This window comes from Pteropus alecto, unplaced genomic scaffold, assembly GCF_000325575.1.
Source record: "Pteropus alecto unplaced genomic scaffold, ASM32557v1 scaffold21, whole genome shotgun sequence".
In the NCBI taxonomy this organism is placed as follows: Eukaryota; Metazoa; Chordata; class Mammalia; order Chiroptera; family Pteropodidae; genus Pteropus; species Pteropus alecto.
Window position 1 is genome coordinate 10,547,891 of NW_006436282.1, and position 21,865 is coordinate 10,569,755.

Sequence of the window (21,865 nt, forward strand, 5' to 3'; positions counted from 1 at the left end):
ACAAAATCCAATAAGTTTCAAGTGTACAATTCAACAGTCACCACATATTTGACCCCTTTTACCCCAAATACCTCCCCCCTCACACACACCCTCCGGTAACCACAAGTCTACTGTCCATGTCCACGAGTCTATTTTAAGGCAGCAGGATGTTTGAAGTTGAGACTATGGCAGAATTGCAGCTATTGGTAATGACACACGTCTTACGTAAAGTGCAATTACTGGGGCAAGGAAGTCAAGGAACTGAGATGCCAGGATACTAGAAGGATCATTTATGTGGATATTGAATTACTGAGAATTATGGCAAGAGGAGTACTGGAGAAAATTACAGTGAGCCACCAGCGAAATTCTCCAAGGAATTAGGGGAGTAGTAAGAACTGCCATGAGGAAAATGACCTGCATTATTAAAGGGATTTACAAATAGGGGTTTACAAGACTTCCTAAAAGAGAAAAGATGACAACTGATAACGTCATTTCTTTAGGATTTGTTTTTTGAAAATAAGTTCTCATTTTGTAAAATTTTCAAAGCCTTTATTCCATCAGAGAGCTGGAGGGAAGCTCAACTTTGTGCTGCATCACTGCTGGCTGAATTTGTCAGCCAATAAAACGTTAAGGGGCAACCTTCTCTGCTCTCAGCAGCACCTACAGCACTTCCCACTCTAGTCTCCTGAGGATACAGAGATGTGACAATGACTTTCAATGATCAAAACACCCAAATAAAGTTAACTTTTATATTTGATCTTTGCTTCTCATATATTCTCGTACAGAGAGGTAAGGACAGAAAGGCTATTTCTTGTTGCATTTTTTAAGCTGATACTTTATATTTCTGGAAAAAAGAAAACTATAATAGTTCCTTAAATAAGTGTTGTTTACCATTCATAATTAATAATACATTTAAAACCTGAATGTTTTCCTGATACAGTCAGCCAGTTCCTCTTGTGTTCTGGGACTTTCCCTGCTTCTTCACAGGACCTCACACATATCTGATGACCTGGATTTCCCAAGCTGTTTATGTGGTACCTGTACTCAGGGTTTCCAAGGGCTGTGTGTGCAGCGAACAGCTGTTGCTTTGTTTGCTTTCAGTTTCAGAGGAAATATTTATTAAGGAACCAGCTGAGATTTTTTCACTCCAAAAGAGTGAGAAGAAGGCCAAAGAAGTAATTTATCAACTAGTAAATCGAAATGTGGCGGCTGTAATAAGCACACAGAAGTTAAGGTAGACCACAATTCATGTAAAACTGCTTTAACTTAACTGTAGTAGGAAAGATAAGGGAGGGGGGAGGAATGGAAGGAGTAGAATAAAAGACGGAGGGCAAAGACAAGACAATAGAAAGGGAAGCATGTTTAAGAAATAAGAATTAGAACTTGTGAGTAGTTCTAGGATTCTTAAATGAATGAGGGAGATCTTATTTTGGGTACTATACCTTAATAGTTCCCTTGTCTTCTTCCTAAGTTTGTCCTCATTGACTTGATTCTAAAGAACATACTCTGAAAGAAAATCTCATGAATTCATTATTCATCTGAGTCCAAATTTGATCATAGTATTAAAAGAAATATAGTTATACTACTTTAAAATATAGAAATAATTTGGATAACCTGCTCATTGGAAGGTCAGAGTTTTAAGGGGCCGAAGACAGGGTCAGGTCCAGTGCTCACATTTTTTTTTAAAATGCCAGTTTATTTATTTATTTTTCATACTATAGATACATATTTTTTTTAACATTTTACTTTTTTTTATTTTCCCCCTCCTGCCTCCTCACATTTTTTTTTGATGAAGAACTTGAGACAACCAATGACCAGGCTGGGTTTTGAGGCTTGTGCTCTTACTAAATTAGAATTCCAATGTTCCTACCAGGAATTTACATTTTTAAATAGATCCACAGATAATCCCGATGTGTAAAGGTAAAATCTGCTTCTCTTGTTTTCTGTAATGTAAACACACAAGTTAGAATTGTGGATACATTGCTGCTAAAACGAAGGGAGAAGACACCCAAGGAATGAATTTATGATTGTTGGATACTGAGATTTTTGGAATGGTTAAAAATTTTGACTGAAATTCCAAAGGAAGACACAACCCACAAAAGAAAATCAATGCTTGCTTGCTTATTTGTTTCTTTGGCTAATACCTTTTTCTAATAAAATCTTTGGGAAGAGAGGAGTTTAATTTGTTACTTTATTGAGAAGAAAGGGTGGCAGACTGGAGACTTGAAAAACTACTTTAACAATAGATAGAACATTTTCTGTTAAATTTAAAAAATGGAGCTACTTGCTTCCATAGTGCTACTGAAAGTCATGGCATCAAAAATATTTTAAGATTCTGAAAGGCAAACTAGCCTCTGTGTTTTTGGTCTTTTCTTGGAATTCTAGAAGCTACAAATAAGAAAAAACAATAGAGAAAGCAGCATAAAAAAGGGAGCTCATTTTCTAACTAATTTTGTTCTCCCTGATAAATCACATTTCTGTCCATCATCATGTATACCTTAGAAAGATTTTCACTCAAATCAAAGATTCTACACTGAATGATTGAATTGTATACTACCAATAAAGTGAAATTTGAGAATCTCTAATAAACAATAATGTAAACTAGCAATGCTAAATTTAACAAGGGTTCATATACTTTGGTGATTAACTGAATTTCAGGTACACAATTAAAGATCCACACATTGCTGAATATCATGGCCATGAGATGATGAGAATAAGTCGAATAAAAATAATTAGAAAGAACAGATTAAAGGGAAGTAAATGACCCACAAATAGATCTAAAGTAATAGGCAATTCTAACAAATCAAGTATAGGAATAAGATTTTAGACATATGACAGTTCTATAAATAAAACTAGAGCCTTATCATTCTTAGAAAGTTTAGAAGTTCTGTACTCATTCACCTAGTGAACCAATCCATCCTATAACTAAAGCACTTATCCTCTAAACTTTATTTTGTACTTTGGAGCATCATATTGAATAGGAAGTACCCCAAACTTACATTTCTGAGCCTACATACTTTTAAAGATTTGCCTTGAATATCTAACATTATGGAATGGAGAAACTTTGATGTCAAACTTCAGAGTTAAAATTTTTATTTTAGCCACCAGCTATGTATCATAGTCCTAAGCAAGTTTTTTTAGCCCTGTCAGCCTCAGAATTCTCTTCTGTAAAATATTAGCAGTACTTAATTCCTAGCATTTTAGAAACTAAATGAAATAATGCTAATTGAGTACTACTCAATAAATAAATGTTCCTTCCCTCTCTCTGTCCTTCCTTATGGTAGATTAACAAACCTGAGGATCTTCATAATTATTTGCAAAGTCAGTTTGCATCTCTCCATTAGAAGTGGTGAGTAATTCATGAGTCATTTTTAATGCTTTTCCTCTTGAAAGAATGAGAGAGTTAAAGTGCTTCCAGTCAAGAGTAAGCATAAATTACATGGCATCACTCAAGATCAATTTACAACATTAATAATAGTTATACGATCTGTCATCAACTATTAGTGCTTGGCAAGAGAAAACTGGACTGGAAAATTAGCAAGGTTGAAGGTGAAGAATAAAATGCCGTGGTTAACACACAGAACCTGGGAACACGACTTATTTGGGAATCACTTCCACTTTCAAAGGCTTGAAAATCTGTAACTTGAAAATGTCTACATTTCTAAAAGAAAACCATTTATAACCAGCAAAGGTATCTGAGAGAGAAAAAAGAGAATAGATAAATTTGAGTTTACTTAAGGAAAATTGAACTTTACCATAAAAGTATCTTTCATCATTTTTGAATTCTTCATTTCCATTATTAAGCTCATTCTGAGGCCATGCCTATAAATTCACATATACTTAAGTATTTATACATATTTATACATGACATGGGGAAACCATTAAACTATTCTGATATAGTTCATTCTAAAAACCTACTTTAAAGATTTGTGAAACTTCTCTCTGCCATTTCTGAAGGATGTAACCTATAGACTAAAGAGTCTTTAGGATGTAGAAAATGAGTATTCAGAAGTTTTAGGCTAAAAACTTAGCTGTTTCAAGCAAGCAGAGGGCCCCCTCACTTTAATGTGATTCTGTGTATGTGAAGTCAAGCAAAAACTATTGGTAGGAACAAAAGTAGGGTTTAATATTTGTTATGGGCTTAAGTATTCTCTCTATTCTGTGTTAAATTAAGAAGTATAAAAAGATGAAAGAAGCAAAGCCAAGTCCCTACTTCTGACGCTTGAGAGATAATTTGTTAATTGTTCCAATATGCAAAATTTAATCTTCCTCTGCATTTCCAGTTTGAAAAATAAATGTGCTTCAATTCTGTGTCATGAGTCTACACAGAAACCTGCAGTCTGATTCTTTTAATAGTTCCACATTTTTTCCCCTGTTCAAAGATTAAATAAAATGTTTAAAATGAAGTTAACCAACTAATTGGTGTTTTTAATCTGGCAACGAATAAAGGCAAAGCTCAATGAGGGACAACATTAATTGATTTAGTGCTTGTAACTTTGATCACTTAAATTATAACTTTAAATCTAAGAAATAGTGAAAGAAGGGAAGAAAAAAAATTCAACCATTTTCAGTCTTTCCCCCTTTGAACCTTATTCTGCTTATCCCTGTCAGTTCCCTCATAATAAAACACTTGGAAGATTTTTATAACCCCAATGAATAATATACACGCAATGCCTGGGGCGATTTTATTTAGAGCTTTTTATTAACATTATAGTGACAATTTAAAATAACACAGAATCACTGCATGATCCTCAATCTGCCAAAGCAAATTGACCAAACATATTAGACATATGTATCACAAATTAATCTGTTGAATAAACTAATTCTGACAAATTCTATTCATTTTCATTTCAGCAATGTCTTTTTCTGTAATGCAGCTCCTTAGGTTATGTGGTTTTTTAAGGTAAATATAATCTTGGTCGAGCAACTAATGCAATGCATTTTTTTTATGATGACATGTATCTAAGCACATTTTTAGCGGAATGGTGTCATATAGCAAAGATGTCAGACTACGGTGCATTTTATCTCCCTATTTGTTTAATCTGTACTTAGAACATATTACATGAAAAACTGGGATAGATTCAGAGGAAGGAAGAGTGAAAATTGGTGGAAGAAATATCAATAACAAGATTTGCAGATAACACCGTCTTGCTGGCAGAAAGTAGTAATGATCTGAAATGCCTTCTGATGAAAGAAGAAAGTGCCAAGGCAAAATCGCATTTAACCATTAAGATGACAAAAATCATGACTATGGAAAAAATATACGACTTTAAAATAGACAATGAAAACATCAATATTGTTAAAGATTTTGCTTGCTTTGTTTCAGTCATCCATTCAAATGGAAACTGCAGCCAAGAAACCAAGAGAAGGTTGAGACTCAGGATAGCAATGGAAGAATTAGAAAAGATAAATGAGAGCAAAGATATCGTGACAGACCAAAGCTAAGATCATCCACACCTTATTATTACCAATTACTGTGTGTGAATGTGAAAGTTAGACAGTGAAGAAGGCTGATAGGAAAGACAATGATCCTTTTGAAATATGAGGCCAGAGGAGAGCTCTATAGATACCCTGGGCTGACAGAAACATGAACAAGTGGGTCCTAGAGCAAATTAAGCCTGAAACATCTCTAGAGGCAAAAATGACAGAACCGAAGCTGTCCTACTTTGAGCACGTCATGAGAAAGCAGGGTTCTTTGGAAAAGATAATACTTTGGGGAAAAATAGAAGGCAGCAGGAAAAGAAGACCAAATCTGAGACAGATTGACTCTATACAAGAAGTCATAGGCACGAGTCTACAGGAGCTGAGCAGGGCTGTTGAGGACAGGACATGGTGGATAGGAGTTGAAGCCAACTCAATAGCACATAACATAAATACTATTTTAGCAAACAGCAAAGGAAATATTGTCAAATTGATACAAACGGAATCATTCTTTTTATTATTTTAAAGTTTTCTCCCTTTTATTCTCATTGGCTTAGATGCTATCAGTGGATAGAACATCATTTATTTGAAATAATTTGTTCTCAGTCATAGCAATAAAGGAAAGTGACTGCAACTGACTTTAATTTTAATAGAAAATAATAAATGTAGAAATCAATCAAGAATAAATAGGTATATTTACCTTTCATTAAATAAATGGTTTATATAATTATTATATAATTGTTTTTTATAGTCAGTAGCAATATACTGTGGCTGTAGACAACTAATTAAAGCAAGAGAAATGCATACAAACTTATTTCCAAAGGCCAGAGGCAAGTTGTTTCATGCTTCTTATTCCCCAGAAAGTAATACAGATGGAAAAAAAAATCTGAAGAAATAAAACACAAAGAGGAAAAACAATTAAAACTGAATCAATATTTTCATTCAACTGAGTTAATAATATGGAGAAAGTAAATATAAATATTTTAGACAGTTAAATAATTCAAATTGAATGTAGCAGTTGTTCACTGATAGAATTTAGCTAACCCAGCTTAAAACATGTTATGTTAAGACAGGAGTGGGAGTAAAAAGTTTTGTTTCCATGACTTTTTATTTATTTAACACTCACAAATCTGGGTCATTTATAGGGATGGGGCTATGTAAGCTAAATATTGAATAAATCAGAAATTTCTTCTGGCATTTGGGTATACTGCATGTTGTATGTATTGTATTAAATGATCTCATTGTTTATATAGTTTAAGAAATGGAAAAGGAGAAATAAAAACATTATTAAAGAATAATTTCTCTCTGAGGCAATGTGATCTAGCATATGATGAACTTCACCCGATATTTGTTAAATTCTAAACATTATTGCTGACTTACCTTCTTAGTCTTTTAATTTTATCAGATATAAAAAATGTAACTGCAATTCTCCTTAAAACTGAAGAGACAACTAAGTCATAATAAGCAGGAATAAGAGTTTATTGAGTTTATTTTTTACTTTCAAGTAATACCACACATTCCCAATAAATAACCAAAAATTAGTCCAATAAAGCTCTTGATTTCTAATGATCCTAAAAGAACTACCCAGTCACCCTTGGTAACAATTAATCAAAATGCCATAATGCACATTGTCTAATTCTCTTGAGTCAAAATCCAGGCATTAGTCTTTACCCTGTGAGATCCTTCCTAAGCTACTTCTTCTCCTTACTCTTACCTATGCACCAAAATCAGGCTATGGGATTGCTTATATGATCTCCATTTTAGGTATTATTAGTACACTGATGATGAAGCAGGATGCCCAAACAGCAGGAGTGATTGGAAGAATTGTGCAAGAATTTCTCCACATTTATTTTATTGTGCAAACTTCCTCTTCAAACTATTTAAATATGACCAATTACTTCTCCCCAGGAATAAGATCGCTATCTCTGAAAGATCCATAAATATATACAAAAGAACACATTTAAGTAATAAGAAGGGAGCATGGAGAATGTTCTGGGGTGATGGAATAAAATGAAGCTGAGGCCATTAACTGAGGCCAGCCACTAATTCACAAAAAATACTCTGAATTACGGTAATTTTTTTTATTAAAGATCAAACATGGATAACAACATCATCATCATCGTCAACAACAAAAAACCTCCTAAATGTTGATATTTAGATTTTATAGGTTGAACCTTCTGTTTTTTTCCTAGAGAATGACTATTCTTTACATTAGCCAATCTGATAGTTTTCTTTAAATCCATACATTCCTTTCAGCCTATAACATCCACAATAGGAAAAAAAAGAATTACCCAAAATAAAATCAACGGTTATATTGAAGCAGAAGTCAAGAATAATATTAACATTTGGAGTTACCTCAGAAATCAAATACAATATATTTCAAGTCTGGTTTTGATTATGTTTCTTTTGACTGTAATTCAAGAAAAATGACTTCATGGGATTTCTCATGATGGTGCCAGGTAAAATAATACCAAGATTGGGAAGTATTTGTGAAAGGCCTTAGATGTGCACTGAATTACATTTGTCTGTAAAGATGGGTTAATGCTGACAGAGGGATAGCTTTTAAAACAACTTTCAAGTGGAACAGAGATGATAAATCTATAATATCAGGATAAATAGTTTAATTTGGATTCATAATATTCATTGAGCAGCTAATAGATAACGTATGTTGTGCATGGTACTGGAATCTGAAATATATTTGGCAATAGAAGTTTTTAATTGGTTTTGAATCTAGTGTCTAGGTTCACAAAGATTATTTCCATGAGTGAAGGCTAGGGAGAATGATTTCAATGAAACCTCTAATACTGTATGTCAAATTTTGTGATTATGTCGTAATTCTTCTCTTCCTCACTTCCTACCCCCTTGGTGATCTACACTTTCATCTGGGATCCCAGAAATATTAAGAACCTCTGATCTAACAAGAGAATGAAACAGATTTCAATTCTAGTTCATGCTTTTGTTGTTAATCTGTCACTTCACAATTAAATCTTTTCCCTTTTGAACTTGTAATTGTTATTTCCTTTAGGGCCTCACCCTGACTAGAACACAAAGATTGTCTTTTCTGATTTTCTAAAATGCTTTTAGTTTCTTACCAAACAAATGCAATGTTGCACACTTTGTAATTTTGTTTCTCAGTTTATTTTTTTCTAAGCCCCACTGTATTATCCCTCCAAATAGATGGGGGAGGAGGGGAAAGCTGATGAAGCCTAGGGGTCAGATTCAGGTTTACATTAATGCATGGTGAGACCCTCGCTTAGGCTAGGTATTATCCTAGGTAACTTTACAAGATTGTAACATCTAATTCTTATGAGAAACCATGGAGGATTGGTATCTAGTTTGCTGATGAGGCAATGGGAACTCAGACTCTACGTGGTTTACCAAGAAATCTCAACCTACAAATTATCACCTGAGATGATGATTTTTTTGTTTAGGATCTTCCAGAAAATCAAACTGCACATCTTTACAAGTCAGTTCCATAATATGAACATCAATAGCAAATTAATTTTCTTTTTCAGTCATCACCTGCACTTGTGTGGTGATTTTTGAGTCAGAAAATGCTTAGTTTCTGAGACCTTTTCATAATCAATATTTAAGCATAGAGCTTTTATATATAATGAAATTCAGATTGGCACAGGGGCATAGAAATTATATATAAGAACGAGTCCTTCTCAAAATATGTATAACTTTGAAATAATAACTGTGTTTCATTAGAATATAAGTAGGAAAATCAGATTTGCTTTTATATTTTTGGATATATATCTGTGTATATTATGTGTATTATATAAATATTTTAAGCTGCAGAATGGACATGGGCTCAATATAACCACTTGGTTATTGTAGTAATTCCAGTTTTCATTTTACTATGTCCAATCTTTCTCTTGATTTTCATATTAAACCATTTTAGTTCTCCACAGTTGATTAGATTAAATGTATCACTTGAGATTCATTAATTAACACATTTCTCAATCAACTATTTGTTAAATGAAGATAGGAGAATTACGGCTTAGGTATGTGTAAGAATAAATGATAACCAGAGTGGGCTTTTTGCAATATTCTTCTCTAATCTACAGATAGGATGTTTCTGGATATGTACAAACTCAACGAACACTTATTTTATCCAAATCTGGGCAAGTTCTGTATTTTTAACAGCTGGATTCAAAATACGAAACAGAGGAAGTTCACCCTTGGTGTCAAGCCCTCCTTGCACTAACACATCATTAGTGGACCTCGTCTTCAGGCTATTTCCTTGACTTCCCAGGGCCCTTGACTCTGATGCCTGAACTTTGGCCTGTGCAGATGCTCTCCACATTTCTTCAACCCCTTTTCAGAAAGTTCACCAATTGGCAGGTGGCTAATCTGAGCTACTAATCCATACTAAAACACCAGTGGGAACCAATGTGTTATTCTTCTGGTCTTCCTTATTATAACTATATTTGAAGAGGCTTTATTAAAAATGGTTCTATAAAAATGGTTCTATTCACGAGCACATCAGGCATCTAATCTTAAAGGAGAGAGAACAACTGAAGAAGAGGTATTTGTGTGCATGTGGCATCTCCTCAAACTGTCACTCTTAAATTATAAAGCTAGTGAATTGTTCTTACACCTATGTACATGTTGGTCTCTCTTGGTTTAAATCCATCTACTATATTTAATAATAAATGACGTGATGAGCAAAGAAAATCAAATATCACCTTGAGTTAAAGACAATTTTTATTAGAACTAGCTAGCAACATCCCATATTTCTCAAATCATTTAATCATTAGATAAACTTGTAAATAAAATGAAAGCTTTAATGTACTTGAAGAAAGATTACCCACAAGAGAAATAAAATCTCTGTAATACCTTAAATTTATTTTGATTCTCAAACATGTATTTATTGGTACAAATAGTGACATGGTAAACACTCATTGAGATATACCTCATTTAATTTTATGCCTATCCATAGTGGCAATATAATTATGTATGCTAAAGCACTAAAAATTGAACAAACAAGTCAGAAAAACTGTCATTTTGTAAAGAATGGGTAAATTTCTTGCAAAGGGAGAAACTGGAAATATTTTAAATACGAAATAGCATTTTTGTGAAGATTTGAGACTTAATCACTTTGAATAATTAAAAAACACATTACCATTTACTCCCTTGTGTAAATTCTCTTGGGATGGATGTCCCTTTTTGTATCCCTAACAAATAATACCTTGTCTATAAATGGAAGAATATATTTTTACCTAAAAATTATTTCTCCAACATTGATGAGGTTCCTAAAGTACTAGTTAACTGCCTATTTAACACAACTATAACAACCACAACAGCAACAATTTATTTTAAAGGAGACACATTAAACACACAAAAGTTTTTATAAAATTATTTGAAGAAAAATAAAACCAATTCTTTGTTAAACATACTTTTTAACATAATATTTTGTCCTTTTAGAGATGACTATTGTCTGCTGTGTTCATTGCAGCATTGTTCACAGGGCTAAGGTACTGAAACAACCGAAGTGCCCTTCAATAGATGACTGGATAAAGAGGTGGTACATATATACAATGGAATATTACTCAGTCATAAGAAAAGATGAAATACTGCCATTTGTGACAGCATCCTGAGACTACAATCTCAGGATGAATCCTAAGATTATAAATCATACAGAAAAAGTTGAGAACCATATCTTTTCACTCATATGTGAAATATAAAACTGAAAACAACAAGCGAGACATAGATACAGAAAACAGTTTAGTGATTACCAGAGAAAAAGGAGGGAAGGGAGGTAGATAAGGATAAAGGGGGTCAAATATATGGTGATGGAAGGAGATTTGACTTGGGGTGGTGAATATACAATGCAGTATACAGATGATGTATTACTGAATTTATACTTGAAACTTATATAATGTTATGAACCAATGTCACCCCAATAAATTTATTTAAAAAAATTCAGTTGAGTATTCCCCCCAAAAAAACTTTAAAAGAATTTAAAAGAGATTAAATCTGAATTCTTACAAAATGTTTCTATTTTCTATTAATGAAAAATAATAAACACCAATAAAACTAGAACAGAAATTGGAGCCATGTACTGAAGGTCTCTCTGAAGTGAAAATATTAGAAAGATATTAGGTAATGATAAATATTTTCCCCTAGAATTTTGCAAGAAAACAATTTGATAAATGCCAACTCAAAAGATATTGGGAATAATTGATTTTACTTCCAGTATATCCTACATATGACTGAAATACCAAGAGTCATATGCAGACAAACAAATAAAAGCCTTAAGAGAAATAATTTCCTGTCACTGAACCTATAGGAAGGCTTATGTTCTCTCTCTGTTTATTTCTATACCCTATTCAAGAGCAGATACAATTATAGCTTGTTTAATATGTGGTCTTATAAAGATTTATTACTATGTAGATTTTAAATCAATATTATTATTTTAAATTAGTATATATGTATATATATTCTTCAGTAAGGAAAAAAATATATAAAAAGAAAGTTTATGTGAATATCCATGTGATAACAGTAACTTATTTGAAAAAAACATTTTTCTTAATCATTATCTATGATACTAAATTTTAAACAACAGAATATACTAAACATACCACATTATATTTTTTAAAGAAAATAAACATAAAATAAACATTAGAACAAAGTTTTTAAGTAATTCATTTGAACTCTGAAACCTGAAAAATCTGATATTATTTTACTATTCATTGGGGGCAAAGGACTTTCATAATTTTACTGACAAAAAAGTACTATGTTAATTTAGACAACAAATATAGAAACTTTATTGCAACCATTTCTTCAGTTTCCTAGAAATGATTACCTCTTATTACGTACAAAAATTTATTCATTTCTAAAAATCTAAACTGCTCAAGAGTGTATATCTTTCTCAACAATATTCCTAAAAATATACTATTGTTTATCAATACTACATTTGAGCTATCATGATAACATTTGAAAAGAATAAACATTAGTAAGAAGATCTGAGATCACTTTGAGGTCTCCAAAACCTATCTACAATTTAGAGAATGTACTTGACAGTTGATGAATTAGCTACTGTGCATGCAAACCCATCCGGTGGAAGTTGTATAGACCATAATTAGCATAAAGTGAAAATAGATGCTACATTCCCCCAAAACAAACATTTTACATCTTTGAATTCAAAGTTATGAATAAAGTGTTTTTATAGACATATGAGTTTATAGTGATACATTTTAGATTTATATCAATTTCCTTGAAAATTTCTAAATATTTTAATATATACACTCTCTATATCCAGGTTTCTTCTCAGTTTTTTTTCCAGATGATGATGATGAAATTTTAGCTTGAAGGTTTTCAAAAGAATAGGTACAAAGAATGCCCAACTTACCACAATGAACACATAAAGAAAAATTAAAGAGATGATCAAAGTCGATTAGATATGATTTCTGTTCATTGGATGATTAGAATATGTGGCTTGTCAAAACTGAGGCCTACCTTTATATTTTTCTAATCATTGAAGTTCTTAATGTCATAGAAAGGTAAGACTTTTTAGAATGTTTTTCTTGAACTACAGGAGAGAAAGCAATGTGGAGACATAGAAATAAAGTTTCAATAAGGTTAAATTGATAAAGAACCAAATATCACTTGTCAGAATGAATGCTAGGGTGACTGTGGATCATTATGTTGGGAAAAATATTTTAGGAAAGGTGTACATTATGGAAAGAATCTTTTTACTCATAAGCTTTCTTTTGTAGTTAACATCTCAGATTCTTTGCTATTGAATGTGAGAAGAAAAAAAATCAGAGTAATTAAAAATTTTAAGAAAAATGTGTTATAGCTTTTATAAACTTGGGGATAAAATGAGAGTAGAAAAAATAAGTCACTCAATGACCATCGCACAGTTTGATGCTGAGACTTTTTTATTTATTAAAATTAGTGATGGGCAAATGATTGAAAATAACCTGATCTCTTGCCCTAAAAACTGACTATACATTTTTTGAAATGTAAAAGAGTTCAGTACATTTTAGAGTTCATCAAATTTATTTTTTTTAACTTTTATATTTCTGCAGACAAGTTCTGACTACATCTAGAAATAAAATTTCACTTAGTTTTCCTGAGTGTGTCTAACACTGGCAGAAAATTTAGTATGTTTTAAAACTAAAGATATTTGAATAAAATATTGCTGGATTAATTATGGTCCTTACATGTCCTAACAGAATTCTTTGTAATAATGAAAAACATGATATGTAATCTAAAATTAAAAGTACTATGCCTTTCTGATATCCATTTTTTTTTTGACAACTGAAATTTAAAGCAGTTATTTATAAAATCGGAGTTTTGTTTCAACTAAAATTATCAAGAAAACTGTTCAATTCTAATCTACCACAATGGTATTGTTATGGTCAAGGAGTGGCAGTCACTGCCAAGCAATTCCATCACAAGATCATACTGATTTTCAGTGTATCCTACATAACAAAAGCAGGCAGGCTCCTGGCATCTCTCTAACGTAAATCAAGCACTTAGATCATCTCATGTGGATAAGAACCTTTAACATTTGATATACAAAAATTTACATCTAGAAGAGCATATGTTTACAAATGCAGAATACCCTTCAATACTGCTAACCCAGGACTTTTAGTGTGCTATTAAAAAAAAATTCCTTATACTTGCCTGCTATCTAGGAAGCAAATCTCTTAAAAACGAGTTCATTTTAAGGAAAAAAAAATGCCATGTTTACAGAAATAATAGTGATGTCTGGTTTTAAAAACAGGACAATATATCTTGGAAAGATATGTTTTGAAAAGATCACTTTGTATTGTTTTTATTGTGTCAAAGGGATGATTAGAACCCCAGTAAATGGGAACCTCCCAGAGTAGGCTAAACAGAAGGCCAACGGCCCACATATGGCTTGCAGCTTGAGGGATTTCTCTCAGTGTTCTGCCAGAGATGGGGCTGCCCAAATGGTTTCTCGCGTAAGTCTTAAGTCATAAACTGCATCCTACTAGGCCAGCCATGCCAGAACTGGACCCAAGGGTATACAGAGTCTTGGCTGATGGGAACAATGACTGCTTCCTAAGGAAGCCACAGCTGCTTTCCTGAGAGACACCCCAGATGCCTAAATTTTCCCTTACTTTCCATTTTTGACTACCTGTTCTGGCAATAATTCCAACAAAGGGAGAGGCAGGCAGCAGGCACCCAGCTGTTTTCAATAAGCATTGGCAATGCAGGTACTGATTACATAAACACTACAAACATTCAAAGAGCATATTTTCTAGCTTTTAAGCTATAAAAAATGTGTGAGCCTGTACCAACACCCTATATCTCCTCTGCTCCAAATAATGATAATGACAATGATGACGATGATGATGTTGATGATGATGATGATGATAATAATAATAATAAGAATGGCTTTAATAAGAAAACAAAGATTATTAAAGGAAACATGATATAATGCATTGCTGGAAAAGAGCTTGAATTATACAAAGAGAATTGGAAAGATGAAGTTTCCACATTTCAGGGGTAAGGATATATATTTTTTTCCTTTATAAAACTATGAGATCAAAATGTACACTTAATTCACTTGATGACTTATTTTTCCCACAACCCAGACAAAAAACAATCAGATGTTGCATTATCTATTTACATTATAGTAAATTTTCCTTTTTATTCACATATATTTAAAAATACTGTTTAAACTCTTAATATATGTAAAATACCCAAGTAAGTATATGAATGAAATATTACATAAGGTTTTCCGTTTACATTAATATCAGGTCTGGAAACCTAGAGAAAATCCATTTATACTCTTTAATGAAGATGAATATTTTCTGCTTAAAAATACATATATCGACTTTTTGGATCTGAGCATGATATTTGAAAACTGAAAAATTTAAATAACTCATACATCACAAATGCAGGTTTGTTATTTTTTAATGTTTTCTATATTTGACACATTAGATTAAGAATCTACATAAACATCCTAAGAACTTAATTGGAGCTTTGGTAATCTATATTTCTAAGTCGTTGTTCAATTTTTTGCATAACAAAGTGATTTCTTGTCACCAAGAACAGAATTACATTTAATTTTTTATCTTAAGATCTTCATTTATTTTTACCTCAGTGATTCACAAAAATGATCTTGGCTATGCCAGTTTTCTTCAGTATATCTATTGTTTTTGCCATAATGCTCTTTCCTCTAAGACAGTGGTATATATTGTTTGATATGGGTTTTTAGTTGGACTCTTGCAAATAACAAAAGTTACTGAATAAATGCAGCAGAGGGAATACTTTTCAACTTATTCTTGAAAAATAGTTTTGGTAAAGTGATCAACTAACAATTCAAAAATAAAGCTATTGATGGGAAATCTGAGTATCATTGGTAAATTAGTGAATAGACTAAGAATGATAAACCATATACATGTTGAAATAAATTTGGGACATAAAATATCCCTAGCTAAATCAGAGGAACTCTGGGAAAAAAATAAGATTAGGTTATCCTAACTCGGCACAAGTTATTTTGCCTTGGGACATTAGTTAGAATTTCAGTTTCTGCCTCTATAAAATGGGGATATTAGTTTTCTTATTTTTTTTTTATAAGATTATGGTAAATACCGACTCAAATTTTTAAAATTGTAAAGTGCTATCAAGATATAAGATAGGCTATTAAAGTTTGATACTTGTCTTGCTAAAAAGATTCAATAAACATAAAGTGAAAGAGAGATTGATGGATAAGGATTTATGAATTATAAGTAGAATATGGAATATGAGAGATTTTACCAATTCCAGTTCTTTTTCATTGATAGTCATATGTTAAAATGATGCTTTTAAAGCTGTGGATATGTAATTATTGCTGGGAATATATAATTCTCCTACAAAGTAGGGTAAGATTTTAGTAGGTAAGTACAATTATACACAGATTGTTGTTTGAAATATTTCTGTTTTGTACCTCATTGTGTAAGAGCATGGAGTTCAATGTTCTTGATGAGTTTTTACAATACCAGTATATTTTCTAGGGCCCTACAATGGCTTTTATTTCAATTTTTTGTTTATGACACAAAAATATGGAGTAAATAATAATTTCTAATGAACCTCTCTTCCCCCCATTACTAAACTATTGTTTTGATATTTTATGTTACATTAAATTTCCTATTTATATCTCACATTACATTTAAAATTATTTTTACACAGACATTATTCTAGGGGAACTCGGAGCAATATAATGGAAAATATCTTCTCCTTGGATATAAGCTGGCCTCCCAGCACTCTGTTGCCTGAAATTTAAAAAGTTAAGATATGCCAAGTTCATCTTTGAAATAATAGCTTAGCAGGCATCATCCAAAAGGTATAGAGAAGTACCAGCAGCATTAATTCAAAAAAAACTTCACAGAGGCATATACTGACATAAAAACAAGTAATGGAAATTTTTGATAGTTCTTAGTAAATAATAATGAGTTTTAAGGACAATAAAAACTTCAGAAGGAAACTATCTTGCTTGCATTTTATAGTTCAAGAAATACAACTTTACCTCAATAAAACTGGGGGCGAAAGAAATATAGTTTGGCCATTAATGTATTATCTAGGCCAAGTTACAAAAATAAAACTTTCAAACTGTTTTTATCTTGTTCAGAATTTATTGTAGATTATTTCCCTCTCCAATGAGAAAGAAGAGAGAAAGGGTGGAGGAGGGAGATTATTACTAGGATACTTAAAAACAATTATAATGAAAAACTCTGGGGGAAACTTGTAATCAATATGCAATATTGAATAAGGTAAAAATTATACTTTAATATAGTATGAGTTTTCAGACAGTGTCCTTGTAGCTGAAAATGTGTTTATAATTATGTCAAAAGTGATATTTTACGGATTCCAGGGAAATGTGTTAATAATTCTCATAAATAAGTAAGGGCAAGTGGAACCTCCTTGGTTAGCTTATGAAGTGAGCACATGCGACGAAAATTGTCCAGAATTAAATTACCCTAGAAAATCCCTTAAATAACCCCTATAGCATAATACACGTGGTTTTGTGTATACAAATCCTTTATGGTAATTCTTTCACACACTTAAGTTTGAGAACCGTTGTGCTAGACTGAGGAAAGTAACCAAAGGAAATCTCTGTATAGATATCTGGATGTCTGACAATTTAAACTGATCTTGCTTGTAGGTTAAAGAGCAAACTTGGTAAAACAAACAAACAAACAAACAAACAGAAACCGAAAAGGAAAAGAAACGAATGATGAGCTCAACATCGTTTCTGCTTATCTCTAGGGTTTACTCTTTATTTTTAATATTGAGGCTCTGTTGCTCTAGTATATGTTAAATGGATGTTTTTGCTTTCGTGAGGGTCACACAAGATAGTGGAGTGCGTCGTGGAGTTAGAAGTAAGTTCCAAATTCTGCGAGTAGCTTATATACACCTCCGATGTCACTTCACTTTATCTTAATAAAGAAGAGAATATTTAGTTTGTCTTCTTTGACATAAACATTTGTTTTAAAATGATGTTTTAACTGCTCTAGCTTTCTGTATTCATTGCTATTTTTAAATGTGTGTTTGATAGCAATGACCTTATAAGACAGATGCAGGCAACAGTTATATTTCAAACATTCAAATGAATAAATTGAACATAAATTATGTTACAAAAAATATGAATTATCAAAATTTTCTGTTACAAATAAACTAATTTTAGATTTGAATAGTATATTTTTTCTTCACTTAATTATGATCCTCTGCAATAAACCAGAGCACTACAGAGTATTTGGTACAGAGATGCTCTTTGCTAAGACTCAGGAGTTATGTAGAGAAACTACAGAATTCTGGAATGAGATGACTACCGTAATTCACCCTTGCAAATTTCACCAGAATGAACACTGACTAAATGGCATTATAATTGACTGAATTTTTCTATGCTCTTATCAGAAGAAAGCACACACATTTAGAAATGTTATTTTTCTTCTTTTTTCTTTTTATCTTTATATTTTTTCTTTGCTATGGTAAAGTGAGTTACAAACTCCCATAAGACCCAAAGACTCTGTACAACTTGGGTTGTGGACCGGATTTCTCCCACATGAGTTCAGTGTCCGGGTCAGTCGGAATGGTATTAGAACATTAAATTTTCAAAACACACACACAGTGGAACAGATGTGTTTTATAGGGACTGCAAAATGAAGTTCAAAAATAAGGGGGTCTGGGTAATGTTACGGTACAATATGGTTAGAGATCACTATATAAAACTAATATAACTTGTCTCTGTGAAAACTAGTTTATAATATTTGTGTATAGCACTATGGAGAATATCAAAGCTACCAAGATTTGAAACAGTGCAGCAGGAGCTCCAGAACGTTATGTAAATTAACCCCACAACATGGAACACATTAACTTGAGGGTTTTAGGAATTTGGAACTCAGAATGCCTAGGATGTGGGTTTAATTGAAATGCAGTATTATGACAATCAGTTGTTCTCTCGAGACAGAATTTTTTAAGGTGCATGCAAATGTATAATTGAGCATTGACATATTACATCATAGTGATACATTTTAAATAACCCATATCTGCTTCACGATATTTATTTCACTGAAATACCACTGGATATTTAGAGATTCCTCCTTTAGAGTCCAGCCATCTGAATAAATGAACAGTACACTGAGGTGAGCCAGTCAACTCTCAGATGGGGCCAGGACTTAAAGGCTCACACATACACAAAGCACTTCTTCTGGAAAAAATGTTTCTGGGTTTTCAACATAAATCAGGGTCAACACATAATACAATCATACTTTAGCACATTGAAAAGCTGGAAAACAGTCTAACTAGGATGGTGATGCTTCCAGTAAACCTTCAGGCCAAACAGCAATCAGGAAGAGAATTCATGGCTTTGTGATCAAACTCCTTCTCTATTCAAGTCTGTGAAGGGGTTGCCTGCTCTCTTGGGGAAATTTTAAATGGAAGTTAGAAAACTGCACTTTCTCCATGGATATGATTTTACAGGATTTCTTTTTCTTTTCTTTTTTCTTTTTAACTATAGTCACAAATGGATATAGCTGTGAGTAACACAAAATTGCAAAAGGCTTGATTTTCACGCCATAACGATTAACTTTTATTTTTATGGTAAAAGAATAAGCCAAATTTTTTGAAAGAAATTTTGCTTGTATTACTTATAAACAGTAGTAATAAGATTAAACAATAACTCTTTAATGGTAAAAAAATAAAAGTCTGTTACATATAAAGAAATCCTGTATGTTCAAATTACATATCAGATTCAGAATATGCCAGATAAAATTAAGTATGTTATTGTTTATGTTATTTTTTAATGTAAAATACAAAGCACAAAACTAAGAGTTGCTTATTGCATGGCAGAGTTGGAGGTTCCAGGATCAGCAGATTAATATATAACCACTGAGCTTGCATTATATCCCTAGATCCATGCTAGAACCAAAGTGATTGGTAAATAATATAAAATGAAGCCAAAGTAAGTTAAGAAGAAAGAAACTCTATGTATCTTAGGAAAACTACAAAAGACTGAGAACAAGAAGATAAATTTTAATGGAAACCAGAAACGAAAGACATATTAGATTAAAAGGAAAAATATAAATAAAGTATATCAGACTTTTGGTCAAACAGTAATAAAATAGCTTCAGATTTCAATAAATCTCTTTAAATATCATGTCAACCTATGGAACTGTTCTAGCTAACCTGTCACTTAAGATTGGAGGTAAATAAAATAATAAATAATAATAGTAAGTTAATATTGTGTTAGAATTAAATACTAGACAATGATAACATTGTAGATAGAGGAGTTAGATTTAAAGCACTATTAAATCAACTAAGAACATTAAAATGTAGGACTAACCACTAAAAAATTTGAAACATATAACTTGCAAGATAGTTAATTTTTTTTGAGAAGGAAGAGTAAAGCTGGAGCCATCACACTTCCTGATTTTCTAAAATTAAACTTATTGGGATGACATTGGTTAATAAAATTATATAGGTTTCAAGTGTACAGTTCAATAATACATCATATATATAATATATATTGTAATGTGTATTCACCAGTCAAAGTTAAATCTCCTCTGTCACCATATATTTGACCCCTTTTACCCTTACCTACCTCCCCTTCCCTCTTGTAACCATTAAACTATTGTCCGTGTCTATGAGTTTTTGTTAGTTTGTCTTGTTTGGTTGTTGCTTTGAGTTTTATAACCTATATATGAGTGAAATCATATGGTTCTCGACTTTGTGTCTGACTTATTTTGCTTAGCCTGATAATCTCGAGATCCATATTGTTAAAAATGGCAATAGTTCATCTTTTCTATGGCTGAGTAATATTTAAAACGATGTTACAAAGCTATAGTAATAAAAATAGTATCGGCATAAAACAGACATATAGATTAATGGAACAGAAGAGCTCCGAAATAAACCCACATGGTCAATTAGTTTTCAACAAAGGACCCCAATATGCAATGGGAAAAAGACAGTCTCTTCAATAAATAGTGTTTGGAAACTATATAGTCACAAGAAATGAAATAAACAAATGAACCTGGACTCTTAGCTTTCACCATACACAAAAATCAACTAAAAATAGATTAAAGACTTGAATATAAGAGATGAAACCATTATATTCCTAGAAGAAAACAGGTGGTAATTTCCTGACATTGGTCATGGCAAGGGGTTTTTGGATTTGACACTGAAAGCAAAGGCAACAAAACCAAAAATAAACAAGTGAGACTATATCAAACTAAAAAGCTTCTGCACAGCAAAGGAAACCACCAACAAAGTGAAAAGGCAACCTATGGAATGAGAGAAAATATTTGCAAACTACAGAATCTATTAGGGTTTATATTCAAAATATTGAAGGGACTCATACAACTTAAGAGGAAAAAGAAACCTAAATAGCCCATTTCAAAATGGACAGAAAACCTAAATAGGCATTTTTTCAAAGACATAAAAATGGCCAGTGGGTACATAAAAAGATCATTATCAGAGGAATACTATGAAAACTACAACAAAATAGCAACTTACACCTGTTACACCTCAACTTACACCTCAACATCATTAATTATCAGAGGAATACTAATGAAAACTACAACAAAATAGCAACTTACACCTGTTAGGATGTCTATTATTAAAAAGACAGGAGATGACCAATGCTGGTGAGGATGTGTAGAAAGGGAATCCTTGTACACTGTTGATGAGACTGTAAACTGGTGTTACTACTACAGAAAACAGTATGGAATTTCCCCAAGAAATTAGAACTAGAACTATTATATGATCCAGCAATTCCACTGCTGGATTTATATCTAAAGAAAATAAAGTTATTATCTCTCAGAGATATCTGTTCCCTCATGTTTATTGTAGCATTATTTACAAGGTATGGAAAGCCAAGGTATGGAAAGAACCTGTGTCTGTTCACAGATGAATGGATAAGGAAAATGTGATTATATATATAATATATGTAATATATTTTTATATATATAATATATATTATATGTTTTATATATAATATATA

The 21,865-nt window shown here is 32.1% G+C and overlaps 1 protein-coding gene across 1 annotated transcript in view; it reads right to left on the reverse strand.

The window, feature by feature from the left end:
* Window positions 1–6,211: 6,211 nt before the first annotated feature.
* Window positions 6,212–21,865, reverse strand: part of AGMO (alkylglycerol monooxygenase) — a 282,907-nt gene continuing 267,253 nt past the window's right edge. The window contains exon 13 of the mRNA XM_006911959.1: window positions 6,212–6,286. Coding sequence (XP_006912021.1) covers window positions 6,212–6,286 — 75 coding nt within the window. The remainder of the gene's footprint in view (window positions 6,287–21,865) is intronic.